The sequence below is a fragment of the Amyelois transitella genome, chromosome 7 (assembly GCF_032362555.1).
Source record: "Amyelois transitella isolate CPQ chromosome 7, ilAmyTran1.1, whole genome shotgun sequence".
Classification (NCBI taxonomy): domain Eukaryota; kingdom Metazoa; phylum Arthropoda; class Insecta; order Lepidoptera; family Pyralidae; genus Amyelois; species Amyelois transitella.
In genome coordinates, this window is record NC_083510.1 from 9,291,289 (window position 1) to 9,318,873 (window position 27,585).

The 27,585-nt window shown below is 31.5% G+C and overlaps 1 protein-coding gene across 1 annotated transcript; it reads left to right on the forward strand.

Annotated features, from left to right (window-relative positions):
* The first annotated feature begins 508 nt into the window (after positions 1-508).
* Positions 509-27,457, forward strand: LOC106130176 (elongation of very long chain fatty acids protein AAEL008004). The gene is made up of 7 exons (XM_013328951.2): positions 509-767; positions 16,437-16,502; positions 21,523-21,713; positions 22,442-22,522; positions 23,808-23,970; positions 25,278-25,414; positions 25,754-27,457. Exons 1-7 carry the CDS (start codon positions 761-763, stop codon positions 25,973-25,975), a joined length of 867 nt encoding a protein of 288 aa, XP_013184405.2. The 5' UTR covers positions 509-760; the 3' UTR covers positions 25,976-27,457.
* Positions 27,458-27,585: the final 128 nt, after the last annotated feature.

Sequence of the window (27,585 nt, forward strand, 5' to 3'; positions counted from 1 at the left end):
CATCGCACACTTCTAGCTATACATGCCGTACTATAAATAATACCTTGGTGACCGATCGTAGTCGACAAAGTGAAGCAAAACAGTTTTTCTTTTTATTAATTGTTTCAAATGACATCTAAGTTTTTAGTTGTTAATAGTAAAAAATTATGGAATCCTGGAACACCTGATTGTCAATCACATTGACTACTGGGTCAAGAGTTTCGCTGGAGAAATCATGGTAGCCTAGCAATTGATTTTTATAATGAGCACGGGAAGAGCTAGCTCTAGATGAATGTGTCTATTCCCTTAGTCGCCTTTTGTGTCATCCATGAGAAAGAGATGAACTGGTCGTATTCTCAAGTGCCGAGGACCATACTGTATATAAAATAATTAATAATTCTTGCTATGAAATATATTAATATACATTATAGCTAAGTCTGTGACTGGCTTTATCGTCGTCACTGAGGCTGCGTGTAATTGTTTATTATCACTGCGCACGCGCAATCCTGCCGCATTTAGCAAGAGACAAACGAAAGGAGCACTGGCTGGCGCAGCCTCCCGCGCTATTTGAATTCAGAATTCGAATTTCGATTTAAAAAATCGAGTTCGATTTTAAATTGAAAATTTAGCCGCGAGAATTACCTAAATTTGAACATTCTATGTCAAATTTTACTTGTGTTTTTATTTTTTAATTTCGGTTTTGTGCTTGTGTTAATAATTTTATAGATAGTGCTGTTGTGGTTATTCCGGTGTTGAAAGAGGACTTCTTTTCTTCTGAAATATGAACGGTAAGATTCTAATTATGACGCTTAGGTATAGAAAATACTTGTAGCGATTAAGACGATGATTAAGTCATGCATCCTTTGTTGAGAGTTTTTCCGCGTACTACCTGAGGTTTTCTTGGTATTATGAAATAGCTTATTAACTTATGTCATAATCTTGATATATTCATTTAAATGTAAATTTTATTTTATTTTTTTATGATTTATTTATTAGACCCGATACTTTTTTCTGACTATACCATATAAGTACTTAATTTCTTAATTAGAAGACATTAAGTGTTAATAATATCAGGAATCTTAATGGTAATATCCGGTATGTTTTTCTCAAGTCACTTCTCACATTTGCACGTAATATTGAAATTTATATTTGCTATCAAAATGTTCTCACACACGTAGATACGTGAAAACTATTTGAACATTATTACTACACGCGATAGAATCTGACACCTGATTTATGCTGAAGGCACAAAAATTTTACTTACTCAAAAAGTTATGCATCATTATTATTTATATATTTAACAAAATAGTAATTTTATATTTGCGTCAGTAAAAATGGCTTAATTTTTCATTCGGTCATATAAGAAAAATATTGTAAAAGATTTCCTTACGTTTAACTAAAACTAAAATTACAGTGTTAGTGAAACTATTTAAGTGTTACTCTGTCGACATATTGGTGAAACTTTTTTTTTACAGACTTAGCCCGCCGTATAGAATAATATACAGGGTGACAGAAATATTCCGTCTCACAAATAGTAAAAGTATAGGAATATACAAAAAAAAAGAATACATTAACATATTCAATGCTTTTGCTTCAGTAGCAACTTTATAAAAAAGGCATTTCAGATATTTTATATAAAATTAATAAATTACATAAAATAAAGAATTTTTGGAAATCTTAGTGCTTTCCCTAAGTTTCTCAAAGAACCTACTTTTTACGTTCACAAATATCAATGGAAATTTCTAACGGAAGAGTTTTGTATTGATTGTGAAGGCCGAACGGATCTTATAAGTAAATAAAATTTTTATCAACATCTTTTTTTATAATTACTGCCTAAACATCAAAACACTTAATCGTGTTCCCAGTCACACACTTAGCCCCAGAGCCTTCTATAAATGTTGTAAATATGCTGTTAGCATATTTACAACATTGCAAATAACAAAAAAAATTATCATATTTCGAAGAAAACTCTATGAGTACAGCAAAAAACTAATCTCGCACTCATAAAAACATAGTTGATTAGATATTGACCATGATCACGTCTCGTGTGCAAATTCAAATTTGAACAGAACAGGTAGGTACTGCAAATTAATGCCTTACTCCACGAGATTGACGTCATCAAATTTTGTGGATATCAAAAAATCAAATCAATAATGAATAGGATCAAAGGTTAACAAAACGGACATGATTAAACTTGACCGTGATGTAAAAAGGTTCATTGACTTTATTTTGGAAAGCCCATAAAATTATTAGTAGATAACTGTTAAGTTACTAATACTGTTTTTTTTTTTTATATACGGATACAAGTTTGCTTAATATATAAACCCGCGAAGTCTATTGACACGGATTTATGAACCGTTAATTTAAAGTTAATTCGCATGTTTTCAAAATCAACGTTGGATGATACCGTTTGGTTTCTTGTTTAATTTATACTTGATAAAAAAAACCTCCACTCCACTCCTCCACATAATCAGTTTTTTCAAATCATTTTATTTGGTCACATAATAAATCAAAGTAAGGGTAAATTATGAAACACATAAAGAGGACAATATTTTGTTAAACATAACTTTTTTGAAAATTAAATTAATTAAAAAAAAATGCAACCCTTTAGCAACCCTTTATTGCAACATAAATTCTTTCAGGGATTGATTTCCAACCCCTGTTATTGAAGTTCTGTACATAGGCGAAAAATGGTTGCTTCGGGAGAGGCATGTTTAATTTTACTCGAGGCATTAAAAGGGCTGATTACATCAATCAATTACTTTCTGTTCATTATTTAATAATATTTACAAACTAGCCATCCTAGATATGTCAAGTTATATAAAAAAAACTCGTGTGGAAGTGATATTTACGTCATTATTCAATTAAAACCCATGATCGACGCAATTAAAGCCATTATTCCAGTTGAAATGGTTATATTATTACAAATAGTTTACAATTTTCCATAATACACAAGTATTTTTTACGGCTGATAAATATGAGATTTTTTTTATAAATACTATAAAATATAAACATCTTTAATAAAATCAACAATACCTAAGAAATAGATTAAGAATCTACTAGCCTACTTCATTAAGATTTAAAATTAAATGTGATTAGAAATTTACAGTGTGGGTTATTCACACAACGATATAAAGATTTATATCGAAGTTTACAAGTTGTATATAGTCTTATTTACATAGAAATAAAGCCCATTCTAACAACAGGCATGTAAATATTGCTTACACGTGCGCAGGCCAAATACCAGTTAAACATCAAAGTAGGTAGACAGCTATATATATTATTACGAGTATTAATAATTGAAATACTTCCTTTATTTACTATCTCTTAAACTAGGTGGTAAATTTTGTAAATTAAAAAAGTCAAGAAAATAATTATTAAAATAATTTTTCGATGAAAAAAAAATCACGCTACAAGAACATATAAAATTATGACTCAGTAAAAGCATAAAATAAAAGTTAATAAGTAGTATATTAAAAAATAGGAATAGAATAAAATTTCAAGTACTTTAATTATATTTTACTTATAATTTAGCTGTTTGTTAATAATTTTATAACTATTAAGTAATGTACTATCTATACTGACATTATAAAGCTGAAGAGTTTGTTTGTTTGTTTGTTTGAACGCGTTAATTTCAGGAATTACTGTTTCGAATTGAAAAATTTGAAAAGTTTGTGTTAAAAAGAGCATTTATCGAGGAAGGCTTTAGGCTATATAACATCTCGCTGCAACTAATAGGAGCGAAGAAATAATGGAGAATATATAAAAAAGGGGAAATTATTCATCCTTGAGGGCTTCAATGTTGCCCAAAATAACTTTTCCACGCGGACGAAGTCGCGAGCACAGCTAGTTAAGTAATAAAATTAAATAATTATTTACAAAGTAAACAACCACTTACATAAAAAAAAAATAACAACAAATATGACGTAAAAAGAAACTATTTTCGTAAACAAAAAATAAACTTCTTACTAAAATTAGACTAATATAGTCGGCCATCCTAACACACCAAACCGGTTCGCGGACCCTCCAAGCCATCTGGAACCTTCGTGCCTTATAAATTGCAAACATATTACGTCAAATGTTAATGACATTGTCTTTATGTAATAACCTGATCAAGACCTACTTACGATTCACGCTATTTATAAGGGCTACTGCCGTACACTTAAAGTCAATTCTTTTATTGTATTACTTGCAGTTGTCTGCGTCTTCGTATGCGTGGAAGAGTCGCAAATCCCACAGGAATTATATTGTAGTCTTTTTGGCATTTATGAAAAGTACCCGACGTCATTTTCCAAACTGTTCTTAGTCCACGCAAATAATAAAGAGAAAATATTTGTATTTTTGTATGTTTGTAACGAATATACTCAAAAGCTACTGGACTTCGCTAAATTTGGCGCATATATAGAATGGACCTTCGAAAGTGACATAGGTATTTTTTCTAGAATTTTCACGAAAATAAAGCCCTGCCCTAAAGCAAGTTATATATCTATACACAAAATTTCAAGAATATTGCTTCAGTAGATAACGCGTGAAGAGAGATAAAATTTAACCTTAAGAGACAACAAACAAAAAAATATTTGCATGCAGTATTAGTTGAGATTCACAAAACAAAAAAAAAAGTACATACATACATACATACATATTGTCACGTCTATATCCCTTGCGGGGTAGACAGAGCCAACAGTCTTGAAAAGACTAAATGGCCACGTTCAGCTATTTGGCTTTATGATAGAATTGAGATTCAAATAGTGACAGGTTGCTAGCCCATCGCCTAAAAAAAAAAGAATCCCATTTGTGTAAGCCTATCCCTTAGTCGCCTTTTACGACATCCATGGGAAAGATATGGAGTGGTCCTATTCTTTTTTCATTGGTGCCGGGAACCACACGGCAAAAAAAAAAAAAAGTAGAATAACTATAACGAAAAATATAAAACATTTGAGTCGCGCGGCGTGGTAGGTACCGCGCAAACCACGCCTCTTCCTTACAGCGTCATGTTTTGCACTTCATACGGCGCGGGTGAATTTTATATCGGTGTTATTTTTAAATTGTTATATCTTCTAAGATGTTCATTGAAATTAAGTGATGTCAAAGACAATTATGTTCACAATTAAATACTCTTAATCAACAACACATTTATTTGGATAAAGATTAATATTATTACGTTGATACAACTCTTAACAAATAATGCTTTAATAACGATCAAATTTGATTACCATAAAAACGGTTCTAGTGAATTAATCTTACAAGATAGACATATACAGTCGTGGACATTTTTTTAGATTATTTCAAGAAGAATAACTTTCTTAACTCTTTCATACATATATTTTTGGTATCTTGAACCGTTTTCGCAACGCACGCAACGAATTTCACATTTTCTTTTATTTCTTCGCCCCTTATAGTTGCAGCGTGATGTTATATAATTATGTACATAGCCTAAAGCTTTCCTCGATAAATGGTCTATTCAACGCAAAATAGTAAATTTTTCAATTCGAACCAATAGTTCCTGAGATTAGCACGTTAAAAAAATTTCTGGTGTTCGTCCCGCTTGTGTCCTGTTGAGGTTTCGCGTGAGACCACGATCATGTTTTGTTATACCTACATTGTTTGATAAGTGAAACCTCAAGGAAACGAAAAGATTTAAATTCTGCTACATATTATGTGCCAATTATAAAATTGTATATAAAATTTAACCTTTAAATTTAAAATTTAATTTTTTTGTATGTATGTATGAAACTAATTTATATCTAGAAAAAAAGGAGGCGTGCATATATGTATGCAATACGCAATCGAACTTAAAATAACATAGATAAATTTCAGATATCTGAGTTAGAAATAGCATCATTTAAAATAAACGCGAATATATCTCGAACTTTTCCGATTGTATCTTTATAAAAACTTGATTTAAATTTATGAACTAATACTAGGTTTTTTCCGAATAATTTGAAAATGGTCACTACAAAGAACAACATTCTAATAAGTTTTTTTCATGACGCAAATTGATCAATATTTTTAAATTGTTTTATAAAAATTCGGCCAAACCCGTTCCATTGCTGCGCCACGACCAAAAAAAAAATTAATGTAAGTATATAAATTTTAAACGCAATTTCTTGTTCGGACTTTAGTCTGGGGTTTTTGTGCATATTTTGCGTCATCGTTTTTATTATAATCCAATAAAGCGAGCTCATATCTATAGAATAAATCATATTGGAAAAGTTAGACCCGAAAAAACGTGATACAAAATGCTATTCGAAAATAAGTCTTATTCAGTCTAGACAAAAAATGAACGCAAAACGTATGAATTTTGATACAGTTTTCAATGTTTTGACAAATTAGTCCGGAAGGCTTTTACATACAAAACATTTTAAATAAGTAGATACCCCAAACGAAGCCGGCCGCGAAACTAGTATGTATGTTACAATTTGTTTCAGGTTTTAAATTTGGAACGGCCGAATTAACATCAATACAATATACACGGAACAATGACTGATTTCACTTATTGTATAGTTGCGACAGAAATCGTTTGTATTATGTTCTGAACGCTTTGCGCAATATAAACTTCACCCATGACCGCCAATGCGTAAGATTTGATGTAATTTTTGCACTGACATTGAATCTTGTGAAGCCATTCCCTTTACTGAAATTTCCGATATTAATTTATAATAATTTGGATTCTCGCATTAGCTTGACCAACAACAAAGTTTTTTGTACAAATTTTTACGGCGCTGACATTGAATCTTGTGTTGCGCCATTCCATTTTCTGATGTTTCCGATATCAATTTATCATATTGTACAATTTAACATTTTTAGATTCATAGATATATTACATTGAGCAACAGTCATACTTATTGTGTTTTTGTACAGATTCACTGACCGTTCTCTGTTTCAACTTTTTATAAATCCATCAAATTATTAGTAAAAAGACATGATGATAATTACGTTATCAAAGATAAATTCTCGTAGAATTGGAATAAAAAAATAAAATAAAAAGCAAATGTTTTTTGATTTTTTTTTTTGCCCTTCCCCTGTAGCATGCTTTTTATCGCACGAAAAACTATAGATATAAAGACTATACAAATATACGTGAAACGGACCATGAAAGCCATAATTTCTCATGCGACGAAAAATTAAGTGTCGTAAATTTGTTTTAAATGAATATAACGGAATCTGAATTTAGCATGAACCTACAAGTATCTACGCAACTAGAGGAGTGTAGGGAATTACCTAGAAAAGAATGTCCCGATATTCCACGGGAAGGGAAATTATATAAGTTTATTTGTTTTATTAGAGTTATGAATGTGGATGAAGCAAAGGAAATATGCAGAGATCGTGGCAAGTGGAAAGAGGTAGTCTCTGCCTACCCCTCCGGGAAAGAGGCGTGATTTTATGTATGTATGTATGTTTATTTGTTTGTTTGTTGTCTCTTAACGCCTAAGCCAATCTTCTTAAAATTACCGAATACATAATTAAGAGTCTGAAGAGGGACATAGGGTACATCCTGGTAAAAACTCTAGCTTCCTTAGGATCAGCGAAATACCATTATTTTTTGTTGGTGGCGCCGGAGATGCTGCAGGCAAATGCTGTTTTGCAATTCAAACTTTAACCGTGACATTTTATCGCAATCTGTCAAGTCTTTATGCTACAGTCAAAGTGTTGTAGATGAACAATTTGTCATCTCATGCAAATTGTATGTAGTTGCACTAGAGTAATACAATTTTATGGAGGCATCACAATTTTGACGTGACCATTCAAGTGACTAAGTCTTGTATTATAATATGCTAGTTAGCTTATTTAATCGGTTTTATCAAAGAAAATTAATAGTATTCGAAGTGCTTAAATATACAATGTTTATGATGTCTAATGCAATGATTTTCATGAAACTAAATTTGTTATTACATACATACATATAATGACGCCTATATCCCTTGGGGTAGACAGAGGTAAAAGTCTCGATAAGACTGATAGTCTACGTTTGGCTTAATGATACTCGTAGAATTGAGACAAAATATGGCAAAAGTTTTTAAATAATTTTGTAGCAGAATAAACAGTGCAGTGTGGTTCCCGACCCTTTTGAGTGTCACTCCATACCTTTCTAGTGGATGTCGTAAATGGCGACAAAAGGAAGGCTAAAAAACTTGGGATTCTTCTTGTAGGCGATGGGTTAGCAACCTGTCACTATTTGAAACCTTAATTCTACCAGTCTTTTCAAAACTGTTGGCTCTGTCTACCCCGCCAAGGATACAAACGACTATATGTATGTAGGTTAAACATACATACTAATTATCTCTTACGGGGTAGACAGAGCCAATAGTCTCGCAATGACTAAAAAGCCATGTTTAGCTGTATGAACGTCATGTGGGATATAATGACCGTACTTTGATAAATGACAAGCTTATTATATCATCGATCAAGTAGTAAGTAAACAACTCGACATGAATTACTTATAAATAAGTTAGAATGATATTGATGCTCTATAAAGATAAAAAGCATGTATCCTTTTTACATTATTAAATAGAATCAATTTTATTCTCATTTATCATATTGAAACTGAATCAAAATCGAGTAGAGCATTTTTTGTCATCTGTTATTAGCAATGGTATTTCTAAAATCTACTAACATACATTTATTAATCACGTTTATCACATATGGGGTAGACAGAGTCAACAGTCTCACAATGACTGAAAGGCCACGTTCAACTGTATGGCTCAAAGTTCAAAGTTGGAATTGAAAGCCAAAAATGACAGGTTGCTAGCCCATCTCCTAAAAGAAGAATTCCAATTTTTACATAAATACATAAAATCACCTCTTTATCCTTGCGAGGTAGTTAAGTCGACTTTTACGACATCCATGGAAATGAGATGGAGTGGCCCTATTCTTTTTTTATTGTTGTCGGGAACCACACGGCACCTCGATCTTTAAACAGGACTTAAACTTCTTAAATCCAAATTTTATTTGCTTCTCCCTTGATTGAATTTTACTACCTGCATGGGACGCGAAGAAACTGGCACACACTTCAATTAATACACGCGAAAACAATTAGTCATTCGTCTTAAAGATTTGTTTCATTTCAGTTGTGTTTTGACTGACAGTTTTATTCCCATGATGAAAAGGAAAAATCCTAATAACAGAGCATAGTGTTAGTTCATACGTCATTATGTCTTGTCACATACAAAACAAAGCCTGTATTTTGACGTGGTGGAAACCCGTGTAGCCACACCCATACAATAGTAGGCAGGTCTCAATTCATTTTACGGCAGTCTTCAAACTGAATATTACCTGCTCCTTGGCTTTATAAATAGAGGTTGCTACTCCATTGTCAGAAGCTATTCTTTTGATATCTTTAATAATTGTAAAATTATTTATTAATTAAGCCAGGTGAAAAATTTGTGTTTTTAAAAGCAAAGGAGATGGAAATCTATTGAAGTACATTCAAAACTTAAACCAAACACATTGAAATGACACTCAAATTAAGTATTTTCCAAATCTGCCGCCTGAGCAAAATCTCAGACAATAGCTAGTAGGTCAATACCTAAAAGGCGATATAAATTCTAAGCTGTATTTTTAACATAGTTCGTACTAATTCTTTAATTGCACGACTATGTATGTATGTTTTACTTTTTTACATAAAATATTTAAATGAATGAATCTTAATTCTATCATCAAGCCAAACAGCTAAAGGTGGCATATTAGTCTTTTCAAGACTGTAAGCTGTGTCTACCCTGACTGACAACTATAATTATTTATAAATTTAACAAGTTTGATACGATTGATACCAATAAAAATTAAAAATATTATAGTCGATAATTAATGTACAAAATTCCTAAATATTTTTCGTGATCGAAGTCACGTACACGTGATTTAAAAATAATTATATTTCCATTAAATATCGCAGAAGAAATTCCTCCATTGTATCGCTTTTCATGTAATGAGCGCTTAATAGCTCTGTGTTGAAATAATGAAAAGTTATTTATTTAGACTTGCGGAGCACTTTGTAGAGTGCACCGCTAAAATTAAATACACTCAGCCTCTAATTTTCTGTTAAGCAATCTTCAGATTAAATCAAGTAGTCTATCATCTTTCTGTTGCGAAAAAGGTTCCATCGCTTTTGCTATTTAATCGCTTCGAAAATTTATTTTAAAAGCTCAAAATAATGACACATAATTTATATATATAAAATTCTCATGTCACAATTTTCGTTCCCGTAGGTACTCCTCCAAAACCGCTTGACCGATTCTCACGAAATTTTGTTGGTGTGAGAATCGGCCAACATCTATTTTTCATACCCCTTAGTAATAAGGGTTGTCCACCCAAAAATATTTATATGGCAAAACACCGTTTGCCGGGGCAGCTAGTAATTAAAAAGATATTTTCTAAAGCTGGTTCTTTCTAAAAAAAATTACTTTCATAGTACGTACAAATTTTGGATTTAGAAATAATGGACATTAAATTATGGATCCTTAAAGAAATCTGTATTATAGGAGCCACATTAACATGTTCAGTTGCATTTTTTGTACCATTTTAAGAGAGAACAATCAGACAGTTGTATTAAATCAAAAATAAAAAAGAAAACTTTCCACTATGGATTCAACAGAGAATTGTCATCACATTTAAGAATACACTTATCAAGTGATAACATTGAAAATGATGCGGGGCATTTTCCATTAAATCATTTCCTAACTGCAGCCATAATCTGCCCAAATAATTAACCCAATTAACAAGTGAAGATTAAGCACGTCTTTTAAAACAATAAAGTCGTGTCAGTGACAGTAACACAATTAATACGTACCAAATTAAGATGTCACGCCTTACATGTACCGTCCTCGATATAAACGACCTTGCCATTTTATAGTATAGTAATCATATTGCCGCTACGTAGGGAGGATAGCATAAGACCTACAGGTCAAACACCTAGTGACACTTCTGTTTTAATATCTGTAGGTAGGTATTTGACATTTAACATGAAAAATATTAACGGTCAAATATTGCGCTTATGCTGCTGCAAGTAATGTAATAAAAATGGTATGGGTCGGTCAAAAAACCACAAAAATATTGTCTTTATTACTCTTAATTTTTCCAACCATCTCCGCGAAAGCGATAAAAATAAATGTATGTATATTTCAAATTATGGATAGCTTTATGCGTTTTTTATCTATGTAATGTCAATATTTCAATAATATTTTTATTATCATTCCAGTTATTTCTCATTCAATAATTATTTACCATTTTAAGACGATTGTCTTAAACTGGTAATTATCTAGGAGCTATTGAAAGACTGCCCGTGTTGGTGTATTCTAATGCTTACAATAGGAGCAAGTAAAGATGAACTAGAACCGTCTCACAATTTAATTTCAATAAACTAAAACACTCTTTCTATTGACTTGATGTATAGTCACGCCTTCTCAGCTGAGTAGGCAGAGACTATATCTTTCCACTTGCCACGATACCACTTCCTACAATTATGACTCCATTTTATTTACATTTTTAGGGCTCTTTACATTAAGGACACATGCACTCATTATAAAATCATAGCAAAGAGATAATGCCTTAAAGAAATGACCTTTAGAATAATAACACATAATTTTCATAACATGTGATCTTCACTTCGGCCTTTAGGTTTTAATTATGGCGTATTATGTAGCATTTTACACCTTATGCATGCGTCATGTACTTAACGAAGCCAATTTTCAAATTAGAGTACCGTTCTGTTAGATGTGAGATAACAATTTGCCTTTTACCGCAACTGTATGAATCGTCCATATGTTCAACATATTTAAATTTGGGAAAATTATATTAAATCGTACACATACGCAGCATAATTATTATTTGTAAACTAATACCTATTTTACGTTTGGAATGTATAGCGTGGCCCTTCAATTTTTTTTCATAACTGTTGGTTTGTCTACACCGTAAGCGATAAAGATGTAATTATATGCAGAAATGTAATTTCCTGTCGAAACATTAATTTTTTTACCGTGGGAGCAAATGTCATTAGTGTGATCTTAAATCGAATTGTAGTTGACGAATTCACATCATTTTATAACTTTTTGCAGTGAAACATTGCACTATATCGAATGCGAGCAGAAAAACTTGACAATGCATTTCCATTGACATTTCCACATAATTATCTGTTTAACAATCTTTTCAGTGTAATCAAAGTGATTAAACACTTAATTTCAATGAGCATTATGGTGATTTTTATTTGTTTTTTATCAGATGCTTATTTTAATGATGCTGTGTTTTTACCGTGAGAATAGTCATAGTGTACGAGTTAAATGGATCCTAGTACATTTAAAATTAGTTGGAAGTTAAAGATTTTTCACGAATCAATTTAAAAAAATAATGTCAGGAGGAAATTTAACTCACTCAAAAAAACAACGTTTTAAGAAATTTCTTAAAAAAAACCAGCCTTTTGAATTCAAAAGGTTGGTTTTTTTTTCTTAAAAATATTCAAATACTACTTAAAAAGATATCACGTGGAACAAGTCTTGAGCTAGACATGAATCAACAGAAGGTAAGGGAACTTACTCGTATATGATATTTTGTAGAATATTCAGTCATATAAGGATATCAAGATCGCCGGAACCTTTTGCAGTTTATAAGGAAAAAAGGTTATTCTTGAAGCGCATTCATTAAAAACAGTGAGTTGAGCGAATGTCAAATTTTAAAATTTACAACATTTTGTATGAAATCTCCTTCGCCGTTACCTCTTATTAATTACACTAAACAATAAAATCAACATTATCGATGATCATTACTTTTATAAACAAAAAGTCTTTTCGCGTGACCTCTCAAAAGTTAGCACTTACGTCATGGCTTCATTTTAAAATTAAAAGTTGCTTTGAGGCTATGCTTGTACGTTAAAAGGCATAATTTTCCGCTTTTTCTATATCATTGATAATTCTCAGGGAAAAATGTATTTAAAATTGTTTTTCGTATGTTCGTTTACGAATACTATTACTAATCTATGTATAAATTGTAACTGTTCATTCGACAATATATATTTTTTCTATCTAAAAAAAAACTCGAATCCGTTCACGATGCAAATGTGCTGTGTTAGAAAACTCTGGTGTTCTTTGTTAAACCAAATAAAAATTAAAGACAAAAATCATGTTCAATTCGCAAAATTTTGCAAACTTTGTATTAATGCAAATGAACCGCGCCACCGACGCTAAATCTATACTAATATCATAAAGCTGAAGTTTGTTTGTTTGTTTGAACGCGCTAATCTCAGGAACTACTGGTTCGAATTGAAAAAATCTTTTTGCGTTGAATTGACCATTTATCGAGGAAGGCTTTAGGCTATATACGAGTAACATCACGCTGCAACTATAAGGAGCAAAGAAATAAAGGAATATGTGAAAAAAATAAACGGGGAAAATTATCCATCTTGAGAGCTTTAATGATGCTTAAAATAACTATACCACGCGGACGAAGTCGCGGGCACAGCTAGTGAATCATATTAGGTAAGTTCTACAACTACAGGAAATAAGATGACATTGAATATGCCGATATGTGCTTAATATGCATACTACTTTGTTTTTTACACATCGCTTATACTTAACAAACAACAATCAAGTTTTCTTTAATTAAGTGGATACTCTAAGGTTTTCTTCCATAATGGAGATAATTTCTGCGCAGTTTAGCGAATAATATGCAATGGCTTTGTTTACTAATTATACAGTTACAGACGTTGTATAAAAAATAACAGCATCAATTTATATTCTTTAGAGAAAAAAGTGCCGTGTGGCACCAATATAAAAAAGAATAGGGCCACTCCATCTCGTTCCCATTGATGTCGTAATAGGCGACTAAGGGATAGGCTTATAAACTTGGGATTCTTCTTTTAGGCGATGGGCTAGCAATTGTCACTATTTGAATCCCAATTCCATCATAAAGCCAAACTGAACGTGGCTTATCAGTCTTTTCAAGACTATTGGCTCTGTCTACCCCGCAAGGGATATAGACTAGCTTATATGTATGATGTATGTATGTATGTAGACAAAAAAAATTATAATAACTTTAATTTATTTATTACATATAACATTATACATATAGTCACGTCTATATCCCTTCCGGTGTATACAGAGCCGACAGTTTTGAAAAGACTAAAAGGTTCACCTGTATGGAATAAAGATGTAATGATGGAGTCTGAACAATTACTCAACTTTACTATAGGACTTACAAATATATTTAATAACTACTGTAAGTAATGTATAGACATACAAAACTTAAAGTAAGTAAAAAATACAGAATCACTTAATGATGAGATTATGATATGATGAACCCTTATTACTAATAATATTTTTTAACAAATCACACCTATTTCTGAATGTCTCTTTTTGATTTAATGTGTTTATGCAATGTTTGATCTGTGTATTAATATTGGTAAAGAATATATAATATAAAACATATTTGGCCAAATAAACGGCAAAAACATTGACTCTGTCTATATTTCCTGCCGACTTATGCATAATCGTTTCCTAAAACTAATATTTTTAGCACCTTCAGATCGGAAGTGAACTCTATTAATATCTAAACAGACATTCTAAACAACTCGTATTTTATAAAAGCTTTATTATGAAAAAAAAAACTCATGTAAATAAGAATTTAATACGTACATGCATACATATGATCACGTCTTTATCCCTTACGGGGTAGACAGAGCCAACAGTCTTGAAAAGACTGATAGGCCACGTTCAGCTGTTTGGCTTAATGACAGAATTGAGATTCAAATAGTGACAGGTTGCTAGCCCATCGCCTAAAAGAAGAATCCCAAGTTTATAAGCCTATCCCTTAGTCGCCTTTTACGACATCCATGGGAACGAGATGGAGTGGTCCTATTCTTTTTTTTTTATTGGTGCCGGGAACCACACGGCACATTTAAGAATTTAATCACTCCAATTTTTCCTGCATAATAGGCGTGCGAGAAGTTTATCTCTCTTCTTTTATCTCTAAGGTTAACCCAAGAGATAGAGTGTTGATGAGTGAGTGTGATGTGAGTTAATGATTTAACAACGTTCAAGAATAGACCCCCAAATACTAAATGTAGTCTAGTACATACTAAAGAGACCTCCATTTGATTCTTACCTCCACGAACCTGTAAACAGGTTCAGAATCTGCAGGTATCCTAAAGATTTTTTGGTCACCTTTAAATCATCAAAAAGTATATAAGTAACTGAAAAAAAATAATTGCAGATACATTGTTCCAATATTTTATTATATACCCATGCAACTAGGAAGTATGCTAAACATTATGCTAGTTAACTGACAAAAGATCACTTGTTGCCTCTTTGCAATGTCAATGGCACCTACAAAACTGAATGACTCATTGATTAACTCGCAATTTAATAAGTTAGCGCCATTAAATTAATAATTTAGAAAGTTCAGTTATTACTGTCGAATTCCAATGACATAATTTTGTCATTATATTATTAGAACAATTAATACTTAATGGGTTTCCGAATTAGAATATAATAATTCACTTAGAGGCGGATTGTCTTTTAGTGTCACAGTTATCGGTTGGGAATACTCGGAGTCTTTCGTTTTTCTGGTATATAACCAGTAGTGTGTTACTTACACTTTGGTGGATCAGTGTGCTGTCCTATTAAGGTTTGTTTTATTTTAATAACTAACTTTTTCCTGTGGTTTTTTTAAGTTATATATAGTGGAAGAAATAATAATGTTTGCTGAATTGTGTACTTGGAAAAGACTAAAAATAAAATATAAATTTTGGCAATGTCCTTTAAAAAATGTAAAGAAACACCTATAGAAAATGTCCCGAAATTTCCACAAGAATGGGACATAAGTTAGATTATTCCTTTTGAGCCGGCAAATGTTTTACAATATATTTTTTGTTTGACAAAAACTTGTTATGTTACTAGAAAACATTAATACGGATGTGCATATTATTGATTCATATTGATGATATAAAAATGCCGTCATGGGAGATGACGAGGGTTTTTCCATGCGGTAAATTTTATTAAATACTTAATGTATCAAATTGCACTAACAAAAAGTTAAAACGTTTAGGTAAACTTTTAACTTCATATGGCTTCAAAAAAATACTCTTCTTTTCGGATGGAAAGAGTTAAGAATGTGGATGAAGAAAAAGAAGTATGCAGTAATCATGACATGCAAAAATGTAATCGCTGTCTAACTTCCCTTCTGGAAGAGAGACATAGTTTTGTATATACATCTAACCAATGTCCGAAATATAGCTAAAGCAATTCTCCTTATTTAAGAAGTATGGATTAAGTTTTTTTTTATAAGCTAACTTCTATAAGAAAATTTAGGTATATATTCTGTTAATTCAGGTGTACTTCTGACTCTTAGGCAGGACGAAATTAGTTACACCGATTAAAAAAAGGAGCGTGATAAATGTGGATCGTGACAAGAAGAAATATATAGTCTATCACATTTTTAGTGTAGTACCTAAATTTATTCATTCATTCTTGTTACAGGAGCAAACTCAACATTCGACATGTCTATCGTAGACTCCTACAAGCGGTTCATGGAGCGCAATAGCGGTGAGTACTGGTTTGCTGATAAAAAGAAATAGTCTGGTCATTAGTGGATTGAAAAAAGACCTCCTTGAGGTCAACAAAACATGACCAGCAGGAGTAGACAAGTGATTTTCTTTTTATTTATAGCTTAACTTAGAAACTACACACAACTTAGTACACTACATGCTAACTCGTAAAAAAATTGCGAATTTCTTTAAAACAGACTTGTATTTGTGACAATGACATAATTTTAAGACAAAAATATCAGTATTTATGTTCATTTAAACATTAAAGACCGATCTGCATCTATTAATTTAGTAGGCCGTAGTATCCGATAAAATCATGCCCCATACCCAGACGAGTTGCTAAAGACTTGCCATAATGCACAGTCCTTTCGGTTCATCTATTCCTGTCACTATATCTTGTTTTACATCACACTGTTACTCATCCTGTCACTCAATTTATACAGATCCTAAAATAATCTTCAAAGATGCATTTTTTCTTTAAATAAAAGAAACAAGATTTTTGCGCTTGTCCGTTGATGCTCTTTTAGATTCATCTCGAACATTGCTCGTATTTATATCAAAACTGGTTCCGGAGTCATTCACCGGGTTTATAATGGAATATTCTTTAGGTATCTTTTTCAAATTATACTGGCAATAATTTGAAACACCTTTTGACAGAGCACTGAAGCTGTGCGCTCGGGTAGTGGTCTAAGTTCTGTGTTATAATTGGCTAGTTAAGCAAATGAGAATCGAGAATGACCTTCCAAAGTTACTTGTGTGAGCATTAAGTCCTTTTTTTTTGTAAACTTTTCTTTATAATGTTTATTGCTTTCATTTAATTTTTATTTTTAAAAATATTGTTTGAGTTACACAAGTGACATCATTAGAAGGTAGATTATTGCCTTACATAGGATTGGTTTTGTAGGTGACTATAAATGGAAAACCCAAAAAGTACTAGTCATCAGTCAGTCATATAGTCACGTCTATCTCTTGTGGGGAAGACAGAGTCAACAGTCTTGAAGAGACTGAAAAGGCCACGTTCAGGTGTTTGGCTTTATGATATTATTGAGATTCAAATAGTGACAGGTTGCTAGCCCACCGCATAAAATAAGAATTCCAAGTTTATAAGCCTATCCCTTAGTCGCCAGTGGCCAGTCGAATGAGATGGAGTAGTCCTATTCTTTTTTATATTGGTGCTGAGAACCACACTTCACAAAAAGTACTAGTCCTACAAACATTAATCCATCCAAGCAAGGCAAGCCGCCTAGTGAAAAAAATGCCTAATCTTGTCACTGCAAGTATGGGCTTCTTAACGTACTTACAGCTTTGAAACCAATATCTGAGAATGTAACCAGAAAATCGCAATGACGAGTAAAAGAAAGAGATATTGAGCCTCCTTTCCATAGAGGAAGGGAGACACAAAATAATTTCCACTTCCCACGATCCATGCCTTCTTCTTTTGCTTCTTGCGTATTTATGAAACCGAAGTCGTTCTAGTGAAATGTCTCGTTAAGAACACCCTAAACCGAGGTTCAATGAAAATAAAAGTCTTACAACCAGTAGGTCCTTTTAAAATAGGTATATAGGAGTTCAAACAAAATAATTACGAAGTAGCCCTTTTAATAACAAGGGAAATATAATGGTGTGTAAACAAAACGCAAATTAAAATTGTGTAAAAACGCCATGAATTGTGAGTCAGAATTATATAACCACATACATTATCATACTGGTCGGAATAAAAACTGTCAGATATCAATGCAAAAGTTACTTTAAAAAAATTATGAATAATGACTTAACACACGAATAATATTAGTCCAATAAGCATCGATCATATATTTTGTTAATAAGACATGCGACTTAAAATAATAAATTCAGGTTATGTGTTCAATACTAAAATTTAATTTTAATTTACAAAAAATACACCGACACAAATATTACTTATGCCACAGACAGAAGACGCGTCAAACTTATAACACCCCTCTTATTATATCCCCTATTATTCAAATGGCAATATGGCACGTGCTTTACCTAAGCCGTAGATAAATCAAACGCATAATTACATTTAATATTTATGTAGACATTTATTAATGATTATGATACAACATTAAACCGCCATATGTAAAACGCAGATTATGACAGTAACAAAAAATGGTGAGCAAGAAGCAGGTATGGGAATTAAAAACAAAAACATAACCAAGGTCGGTGAGATTTGCAAAAATAAACATTGATCTAGAAAATTACAGGTGGAAAAATTACTACTTATGTAATATGCGTTTAAAAATATGTTTATGTTTGATAGAGTGCCGATGACCACACGGCACATTCTATTTATTTCTATTTATTAAGTTATATTATATAATAAATATTTACTCTGATTGTCACTGTGATACACACGATTGTACTTAAATGTGCGCATGGGAAATAAAAAATATTCACAAGTATGTGGTTGTGTCTATGGGAATAATTTATAAAAAAAAATCCTAATGGCACAACACGAGGAAAACGTGATATGGAGGTAGTTAAAGTAATTTTTGCCTGAATCTCGGCTTCTGTAAATAGAAAATGCACGCTTTTTCATTCCCGTAAGAATTTTAGGAGATTTCTCCCTAGCAGTTTTCCATACTCAACATAGATGGCCGATTTCATTTTATTTCGCAAATGATTACCTCAGAAATTAAGCTTTTAAGGTAGTCCATTTTGACAACAGTGCCATCACACACTAATTGAATATTCTACCAATTAGATGTTATGTTAATTTTAATAAGGCGTATGATGATTTTTTACTTCAATATTTGATCGGCGTGCGTGTGCGCGCCACCCGCAAAATATGACAAACTTTTACGCACTAGAAATAAGACGTGTTTTGAATAAATATTTACATTGGTTTAGGATCAACCTGAAAATACCCAGGCCGATCAGAATTTAACTCTAACTTCATTCGTAGTCGGTTAAAACATCTTACAACGAGATTCTCTACAACGTGTTAGAGTGACAAGAAACGTCGAAGGAAGATAAATCTATTTATTATTATAATGCACCGGTGCATTTCTGCGATTTTATTGCGACATCGCATGCACTTTATACACAACCTCCTACCATTATGTGAGAAATTATACATACATACGTATGATCACGCCAAATAATCTGATTAACCCTATCCAGGATTATGTCCAAAAAGCATACCCCGGGCTTCTTCAGAGAGGTACGGATACAACCAGGGTTGATGCCAGGAGCTCTTCCTGATGTCACCGATTTGATCAAGGGACGTATAATATTATGACGAATAATTGTCAGTACAGATATTTTTAGTGACGTTTTTAAAATCGATAGGTCAAACATAGAAACTTGTTTGAAAATAGAATCAATTATTTACGAAGCAGACACGTGTAATCCAAATTTAAAAATCTTTATTTTTTAACCTATGCTTAATTCTGGCCAAGGCGTAATCTTTTTTTTTTTAAGAATGACCACTTGAATAATTGTTGTTTAGTAAATTTTACTATGTACTTTTAGCTTCGACTATCATGGGGTTGGGTCGGAAGTTATATATATATATTTTTATATTTTAATAACTCTGCTTCTATCTTTTAGGATTTAGCTTTTCTGTGACGTATAAAGACGTCGTCACTAAAATGAAGATTGTTTAGTATGGAAATTTTTTGAGCGATAGTCACGCAAATGCTCCTATTATATTCTCCGATCAATGATTAAGGTCAACTTTGACATTATTGTGTTAAACGTGAATATAATTATCCCCATTCGTACTGTAACAATCTAAATATTATTCGGATTGCTGTATTAGTGACAAAAATTATGATCAAATTATGATTATCAAAAATGGTCCCTCTATAAAACTTAAACCTGGAGTAATAATCTGCGGCGTATCCCTTGCGTGGTAGACAGAGCCAAAAGTCTTGAAAAGACTGATAGTTCATGTTTAGCTATTTAATCTGCATAATTTTTGAAATCGTAACGTAATTATGTTATTCTTCTCGGTAATTTTATTTTATATTATTGCTAACTTTGAAGCTAACTCAACCTGTGATTTTGTCTCGTATATATATTTATTATTCGTACTTACACACCCAAGTTATTATAATAAAATAAATATAAATAGTAATTTTATAACTCACTTAACTACCTTATTTTTTCATTTAAATAATATGTGTCTGGTTTGTTATTTAATAAGAGTACTCGTATTTTACAATCTTAATTACATGACTAATGACTTGATTATAACCAAATGACATTCACAAATCACATGATTTACGAACATGCGTAAATCGCATCTGTAAATATTAAAGCTTGAATGATCGATTAAGTAGTTTTGATATTAACTTACTTTGTAAGTCAGATTGTATCAAAAACACATGATCATGATCGTTCTAAGTACATACTTAACTAGTTAACCGTGACTCGAATCGAATCCTGACCCAGGTCAAATGTGTTAAACCTAGGTATCTCATGGCGTGAATATGTAATTACTGCAAATTTTAAATAATTATTTCAAATTGTTTACAATAAAGCCTCATTGCAGAATCTGTGATTGAAGTTACATTATTACGTAGAATATGTTATGATGAGAATATTTTTAAGCTGCTTAAAGCCCGTTAAATGATGTATTATGTATATTACTGACTAGAAACAGCGAAATTTTCGGAGATTTCTTAGAAATCTGATTATCGCATCAAATGAGTTTTGTCCTAAATAAATAATAATATAAATCTGAGGCACTTTAATAGAATAGGACCACTCCATTTCTTACCCGCGAATGTCGTAAAAGGCGACTAGGGGAGCTAATTAACTTGAGATTCATCTTTTAGGCGATGGGCTAGCAACCTGTGACTATTTGAATTTCAATTCCATCACTAAGCTATACAGAACGTGGCCTTTAAGTCTTTTAAAAACTGTTGGCTCTGTCTAACCCAGAAAGGATACAGACGTAACCATATGTATGTATAATTCTGAGTATCATATAGGTAGAGAATTTTCCTGTTGCTTACTCCCAACTAAATATTTTATCTACTTTTCTTTGACAGATCCAAGGACCGAAAACTGGTGGTTAATGTCCGGCCCTGGGCCCCTCCTCACGATCCTGGCTACGTACCTGTACTTCTGCAACTCAGTGGGCCCCCGGTACATGAGAGATAGGAAGCCGTACGATCTTAAAAACGTCATTGCTGTGTACAATATATCGCAAATTCTTATGAGTATCTTCCTGGTTTACGAGGTAATTAAATGTGAATAAAAATATATTTTTTTTTAAACAGGTTTTGATACTAAAATGTCATATGTGACGTATTTGAGAGAGTGACTCTTGAATAAAGTATTGACCAGGAGTATGCGATTAAACGGTTTCATAAATTTTAATAGCAATGTTTTCAGAGTGCACATCTAAAGGATGCCTGCACATTCAGGCAACTAAATCTGTGACAATGGGGACCAACTCCAAATGAACTTGTATGTTTAACATACAGTTACATTTTAACCTGACTAGCCCAATTCAGGATCGTGATCATTGGCGCACCTTAGGTTTATTTCTAGTAATGAAAACTTACAGGATCATTATGACCTTAAAGACAGTATGTAAAACGTTCTTAAGGTATGGATTGCATTACTATTACCTCCTCTTGCAGTTAAATATGCTTTGTGGTTCCGGGCACTAAAGAAGATTACTAATACTCTATCTCATCCCAAGGATGGCGTGAAAGGCGTCTAAGGATAAGCTGATAAACTTAGGATTCTTTTTGTAGGCGATTAACTAGCAACCTGTCACGTCACTACTTGAAATTAAACTCCATTATGAAGCGATACAGCTTATTGTGGCCTTCTGGTCTTTTCAAGACTGTTGGCTCTGTCTTCCCCGCAAGGGATATAATCGTTATATGTAATTATGTATACTTACTTTTTTTAAATTATTTTGAAGATGAAAACAAGATGATTGATTATATTCTCCAGGGATTAGCATCAGGATGGTGGAACGACTACAGTTTCTCCTGTCAACCAGTGGACTATTCGGACAATCCCAAAGCGCGTAGGGTGAGTAAAAAAACACCAAAGTAAAAGCTACGTTAATAACAAAACCAGCTAATTTCAATGATAACTGTTTGAAATAAAAAAAATAAACTTTATTTCAAACTCCAATTGACATAAGCAAACAAAAAAAAAGTTTTGAATTTTGACCAATTTGCGATTACTTTATTGCGATATGTCTAAGATAAAGAACTTTACCAAGGTTAATAGAAAGAAAAAAAACGAAACCACAATATAATAACCGGTTTCTAATTTATTTACTTATGGTATGTATTATCTCACACAATATTCATATGATTGGTTTGCGGTCATCGCTTTTTACATAAACACATAATACATTATCGTTATGGAATGATGTAACAAATTATAATCTTTCCTTCTATGCCGAAAATTCCCGGGTAAAATCCCCAGTACTTTGCCTCATTGCCAAGTAAATGCGTAAAAGCTTACGTAAATTTTGGAACAAAGTTCTTTCAAGCACACCTTTTGCAAACTGTGTTTAAAATTGATGAGTATCAGTGTTATTTGTCTCGTATATATATTTATAATTTTACTTCAAAGTAACTAAGTATAAAGTTAACTAACAGTTTTTAAACTTAAATTAATTTGTGAAATTGTTAATTAAAATCAAACGAAAATAAGTTTGTTATAAAAATTCCAAAGCTTTTATTCAGATTTATTTTATTTTAACACCGAGCTTGATAACATGAAATATTTTTTCTTGTACGAATTTTTGTATTATTAATAGTTCAAACTTGTAATTATCATAAGCCAGACAAAACTGAAAGAAAACTATGACTGAATTAGACGAAAAATCGAGGGATTTGTTTAGAAAAAATATGCAAATCTGTCACAACAACGACTTTGTTTTTATATCATATTGTAGACCTTGAAAACTATGTTTCATTTGTCATATACCTACTTGCTAAATATGTTCAAACAACTCCTTTAGAAGGTATCCATTAAATCAGTTATTGCTTCCTTAAACAATACTACGTTTTTAAAGAAAAAATTTAAAGCCTTGCATCAATTTTTGAGCAAGGAATGTTACAATGACAATTTATTGTAATATTAAACGTTCTAAATGGATAATCATAATTCTAAAAATACATAAAAGGTCTGGTCCTAACTGAGGCTAACAAATAAATTTCAAATTCTATTCATAATTTAAAATATTACATTCTATCGATCTGGGTTAATTTAGCATTAAGTCTATCTATATTGTACATTTGAGGCTCAATAAAGTTTAAAAAAATAAACTCCATTCATATTAACCATATTGATTTTACAGATGGCTGCAGCTGTATGGTGGTACTTCTCGGCCAAGATAATTGAACTTCTCGACACAGTATTCTTCGTTTTGAGGAAGAAGAACAGGCAGATCTCCTTCTTGCACCTGTACCACCACTTCATGATGCCTATCTGCGCTTGGATCGGAGTCAAGTTCTTGCCAGGTAATTATTGATATATTTTAATTGTGAAGTTTAAGTGGAATTTAAAAATACTTTTGGACAGCTGCAAAAATAGGCGATTGAAGTTATAAGCAAATTGAAGTTTTTTTTTAATTTATTTAAATGATTAAAAGGAGAGTTAGAACGTTGTGCAGAGAAGACATGAAGACTAGAGAACAAAATTTAAGAATGAAGCCGTTATATCAAACAAGTCCTTTCTCATTATGAAAGTTTAGTTTTATTGTAACAAAATAGGTAAATGATGTTGAGAGAAATGAAAAAACTGAAGTATGAAGAGAACTAAAAGTAAAAGTTAAATAAACATTTCAGTGTTTCATAAATGGAATATCTATAACTGAATTGTACATTTATAATCAATGATTTTAACTTGTTACTTTGTTTTTGAAAAAAGATCGAGTAGGTGATACCCCACAAGGCCTTTTGCATTAGAAAGCGTCTATATTGCAACCTAGAGATGTTATGATAAATATATAATAATTATTTCATTACAATTTAAATCGGCTTTTGTCGAGATTTCTCAAATTTACTTTTTACGTCTCAGTTGTTTAACTTAAAAATATTTGTTTTGTGTCGTTTTAATATTGATGTTTACTAATCACATGAAAACAAGAAGTAATTTAAATTTCTTATTAATTGGTTGACGTTAGTAAATTAGTTTAAAGTTATTAAATTCAACAAGTAATTAAAAAACGATATAATTTAGGTCTTCAAATTTCCTGAAGAAAATTCCGCCACATTAATTAGTTTACTAAAAGAGAGATTTATACCTTGAGCTTATAACAATTCAAATGTGATATTTTACTACTTCATGATTTCGTTTGGCTTCATTTAGATTAATTATAACTTTATGTATAACTAACTATGTATCTATGAAAAAGCTGAAAATTTTTTTGAAGTAAAATTTTTTCACTTCTAACTATATCACGCATAAAGCACAGAATGTCATAAGAATTGTAAGAGAACATTATTTCGAGTTTTTTCTTTGATTGGCTTTGACCTATCAGTCTATCTAATACAATTTTCTCCAATCTAGTACAGATCTTAAAACAGTTAGTGTTACTAATTTCTAAAAAACAAATGACCAAAACATATTTTAAAGTTTTGAGAGGTACCTATTACTATTAAAGTTTATAAGGTTCTAAAAGATCGGTGTCCCCTAAAATTTTGACGTAGTAGTTTTTATGGTTATGCTAATAATAATTTGAAGTGACACTTCAAATTATTATTAGCAGTATGCGAATTCAAATACGAGTATCAATTGCTACATAAAAATAAACATTTTGCTACAGGTGGCCACGGAACCTTGCTGGGCGTGATCAACTCCTTTATCCACATCATCATGTACACTTACTACTTCATCTCTGGCCTCGGACCCCACTACCAAAAGTTCCTATGGTGGAAGCAACACGTGACCACTCTTCAACTGGTATGTTATGTTAGGAGTATTGTGATTGGTTGGTACTGATATTAAAAAGTTTAGAGTCATTATATTATTATTTTTTATATATGAAATATTAATAGCAGCCATTGACACTTATTTTTTAAATAAAAGATCAAAATAGTAGAAATTGTGACTTCCAATTTCTTTAGACAAAGCATATTTTAATAATTTAAATATAAGTTACCAATATTTCATTAATTCGCCAACTCTTAAAAGAGATCTTTTAATATGTGTAATTATAAGAACGTCTAACATCTTAAATAAAAAAAAATATTAACTTTAGTAAAGAAATGGCTTTAATGTCTATTTTTTAATCATTTTCAGATCCAGTTCTGCATCATCTTCTACCACAACTTTTCCGTTATGTTCAGTGAATGCAACTACCCGAAAGGCATCAACTTCCTTCTTGCCCTCAACGCTGGTCTCTTCATCTACATGTTTGGCAACTTCTACTATCATAACTACATTAAGAACAGGCCAAGAAAACAAACAGAAATTAATACAGAACAGACAGTCACTGCCAACGGCAAAGCGAAAGAATGCTAGTAATGTTGTCTACCTTAGTTTATATTCTAGAATAGTGTGGCAAGTTCTGCAGAGTACATTAAATATAGTCGAATGAAGTAGACCCGTCTGAAGAAAATAATAATACGCGAAAGAATGCACGGATCATAGCAAGTGGTAAGATATAGTCTTTGCCTACCTCTCCGGGAAAAAGGCATGATTTTATGTATGTATGTAGAATCTTACATTCAACGGAGCAATCCAAACAGTTTTAGTGATATCACACGCAAAGTGATTGTGAACCATAAAATGGACATTACATTTCAGAACTGGTGTTACTATAATACACTTTATCTAATTTATACTATGGAATTTCTATCCAATAGATAGATATTGATAGGTTCTTTAGGTAAAAATTGACAAATATTTTAACATCAATAACTAAGAAATAAAAGCATACTATTAAAATCAGATAGATGGGTACCTATTACAGTCCCAACTTCGACTATATCCTGTATTCTTACTGATATGTATATTTTATCAGTAAAAAGGGACTAGCCATTCTCTAATCTATGTGATAATTATTATTATAGATACTTATGTAGAAAAATATATAAGTTTAGCCTTAAGTTAAAATAAAGATAATCGATATAAGCGGGAGTAATTAAAGCAATGAATAATCAACCCCTTTATTATTGTTTAATATTATTTGTTACATGGCTCCTCTCCAGAGAAGTGAGGATTTAACCGAGATTAACATTAGCAGGAAGTTTAATTAATTAAACTGTCGGAAAAACTTCAGTGTAGCGCTTTCAGAAAAATGATAATTATGCTGTCATACAATTACAATGATAAAAATATTTCCAATTAATGATTTTATAAAAAAAAAATAAGTTGGAAAAAATACTTAAAATTTTTATGTTACTTGTTTCTTATCTTTTTAAAGTTTTTGTAATAGTCCCACCGCCTGTAAGTTACACACTTAATTACATGGTGCACATAATATTCATTTCATAGGGAATGAACCTTAAATAATGAATGTTCTAAGATACTTATATTTATTTATATTTATAGAGAAAATGTACATATAATGTTATTTATCAATGTGTCCTTGTCTGATTATTTTAATAAATTTATTTAATTTTAACAGACTAGGTTTCGGAACCCAAGTATTTTGTTTCATTTATTTTGATTTAAAGTCATTTTCTTCTCAAATATATAAAATCGAATTATTATCGACATGATATTATCTAGCATTTAACAACATAAACATTTATTTTTTATTTTTGTTGCAATTAAAATGTAATGAGCAATATTTTTATATGATTTAGGGGTAGATTGATTTCATTATAGTGTTAGGAATCAATGGTACAATTATATGAATAACTTGTACCTGCTCAAACTTTAAATATTTTAAAAATTAGCTTGTTTTATACTTTGGTTGCTTTGAAAATATTTGGATGTTACACAATATTTATTAAAAATGAGGGAACAATGGTCAACCAATAAAAGATCATGATAAGACTTTTTATTGATAAGAAAAAATTAAAGTGAATATTTTTTTCATTTAGCAGTTTTATTTTATGATAAGAATAACATGAATATAATGACATATTTTCAACCAAATAGAAAAAGAAGGAGTTTATTTATTC

Coding starts and splice junctions, on each gene's coding strand:
- LOC106130176 (XM_013328951.2), top strand. Junction 22,523..23,807: donor ACAATCCCAAAGCGCGTAGG/GTGAGTAAAAAA, acceptor TTGATTTTACAG/ATGGCTGCAGCTGTATGGTG. Junction 23,971..25,277: donor CGGAGTCAAGTTCTTGCCAG/GTAATTATTGAT, acceptor ATTTTGCTACAG/GTGGCCACGGAACCTTGCTG.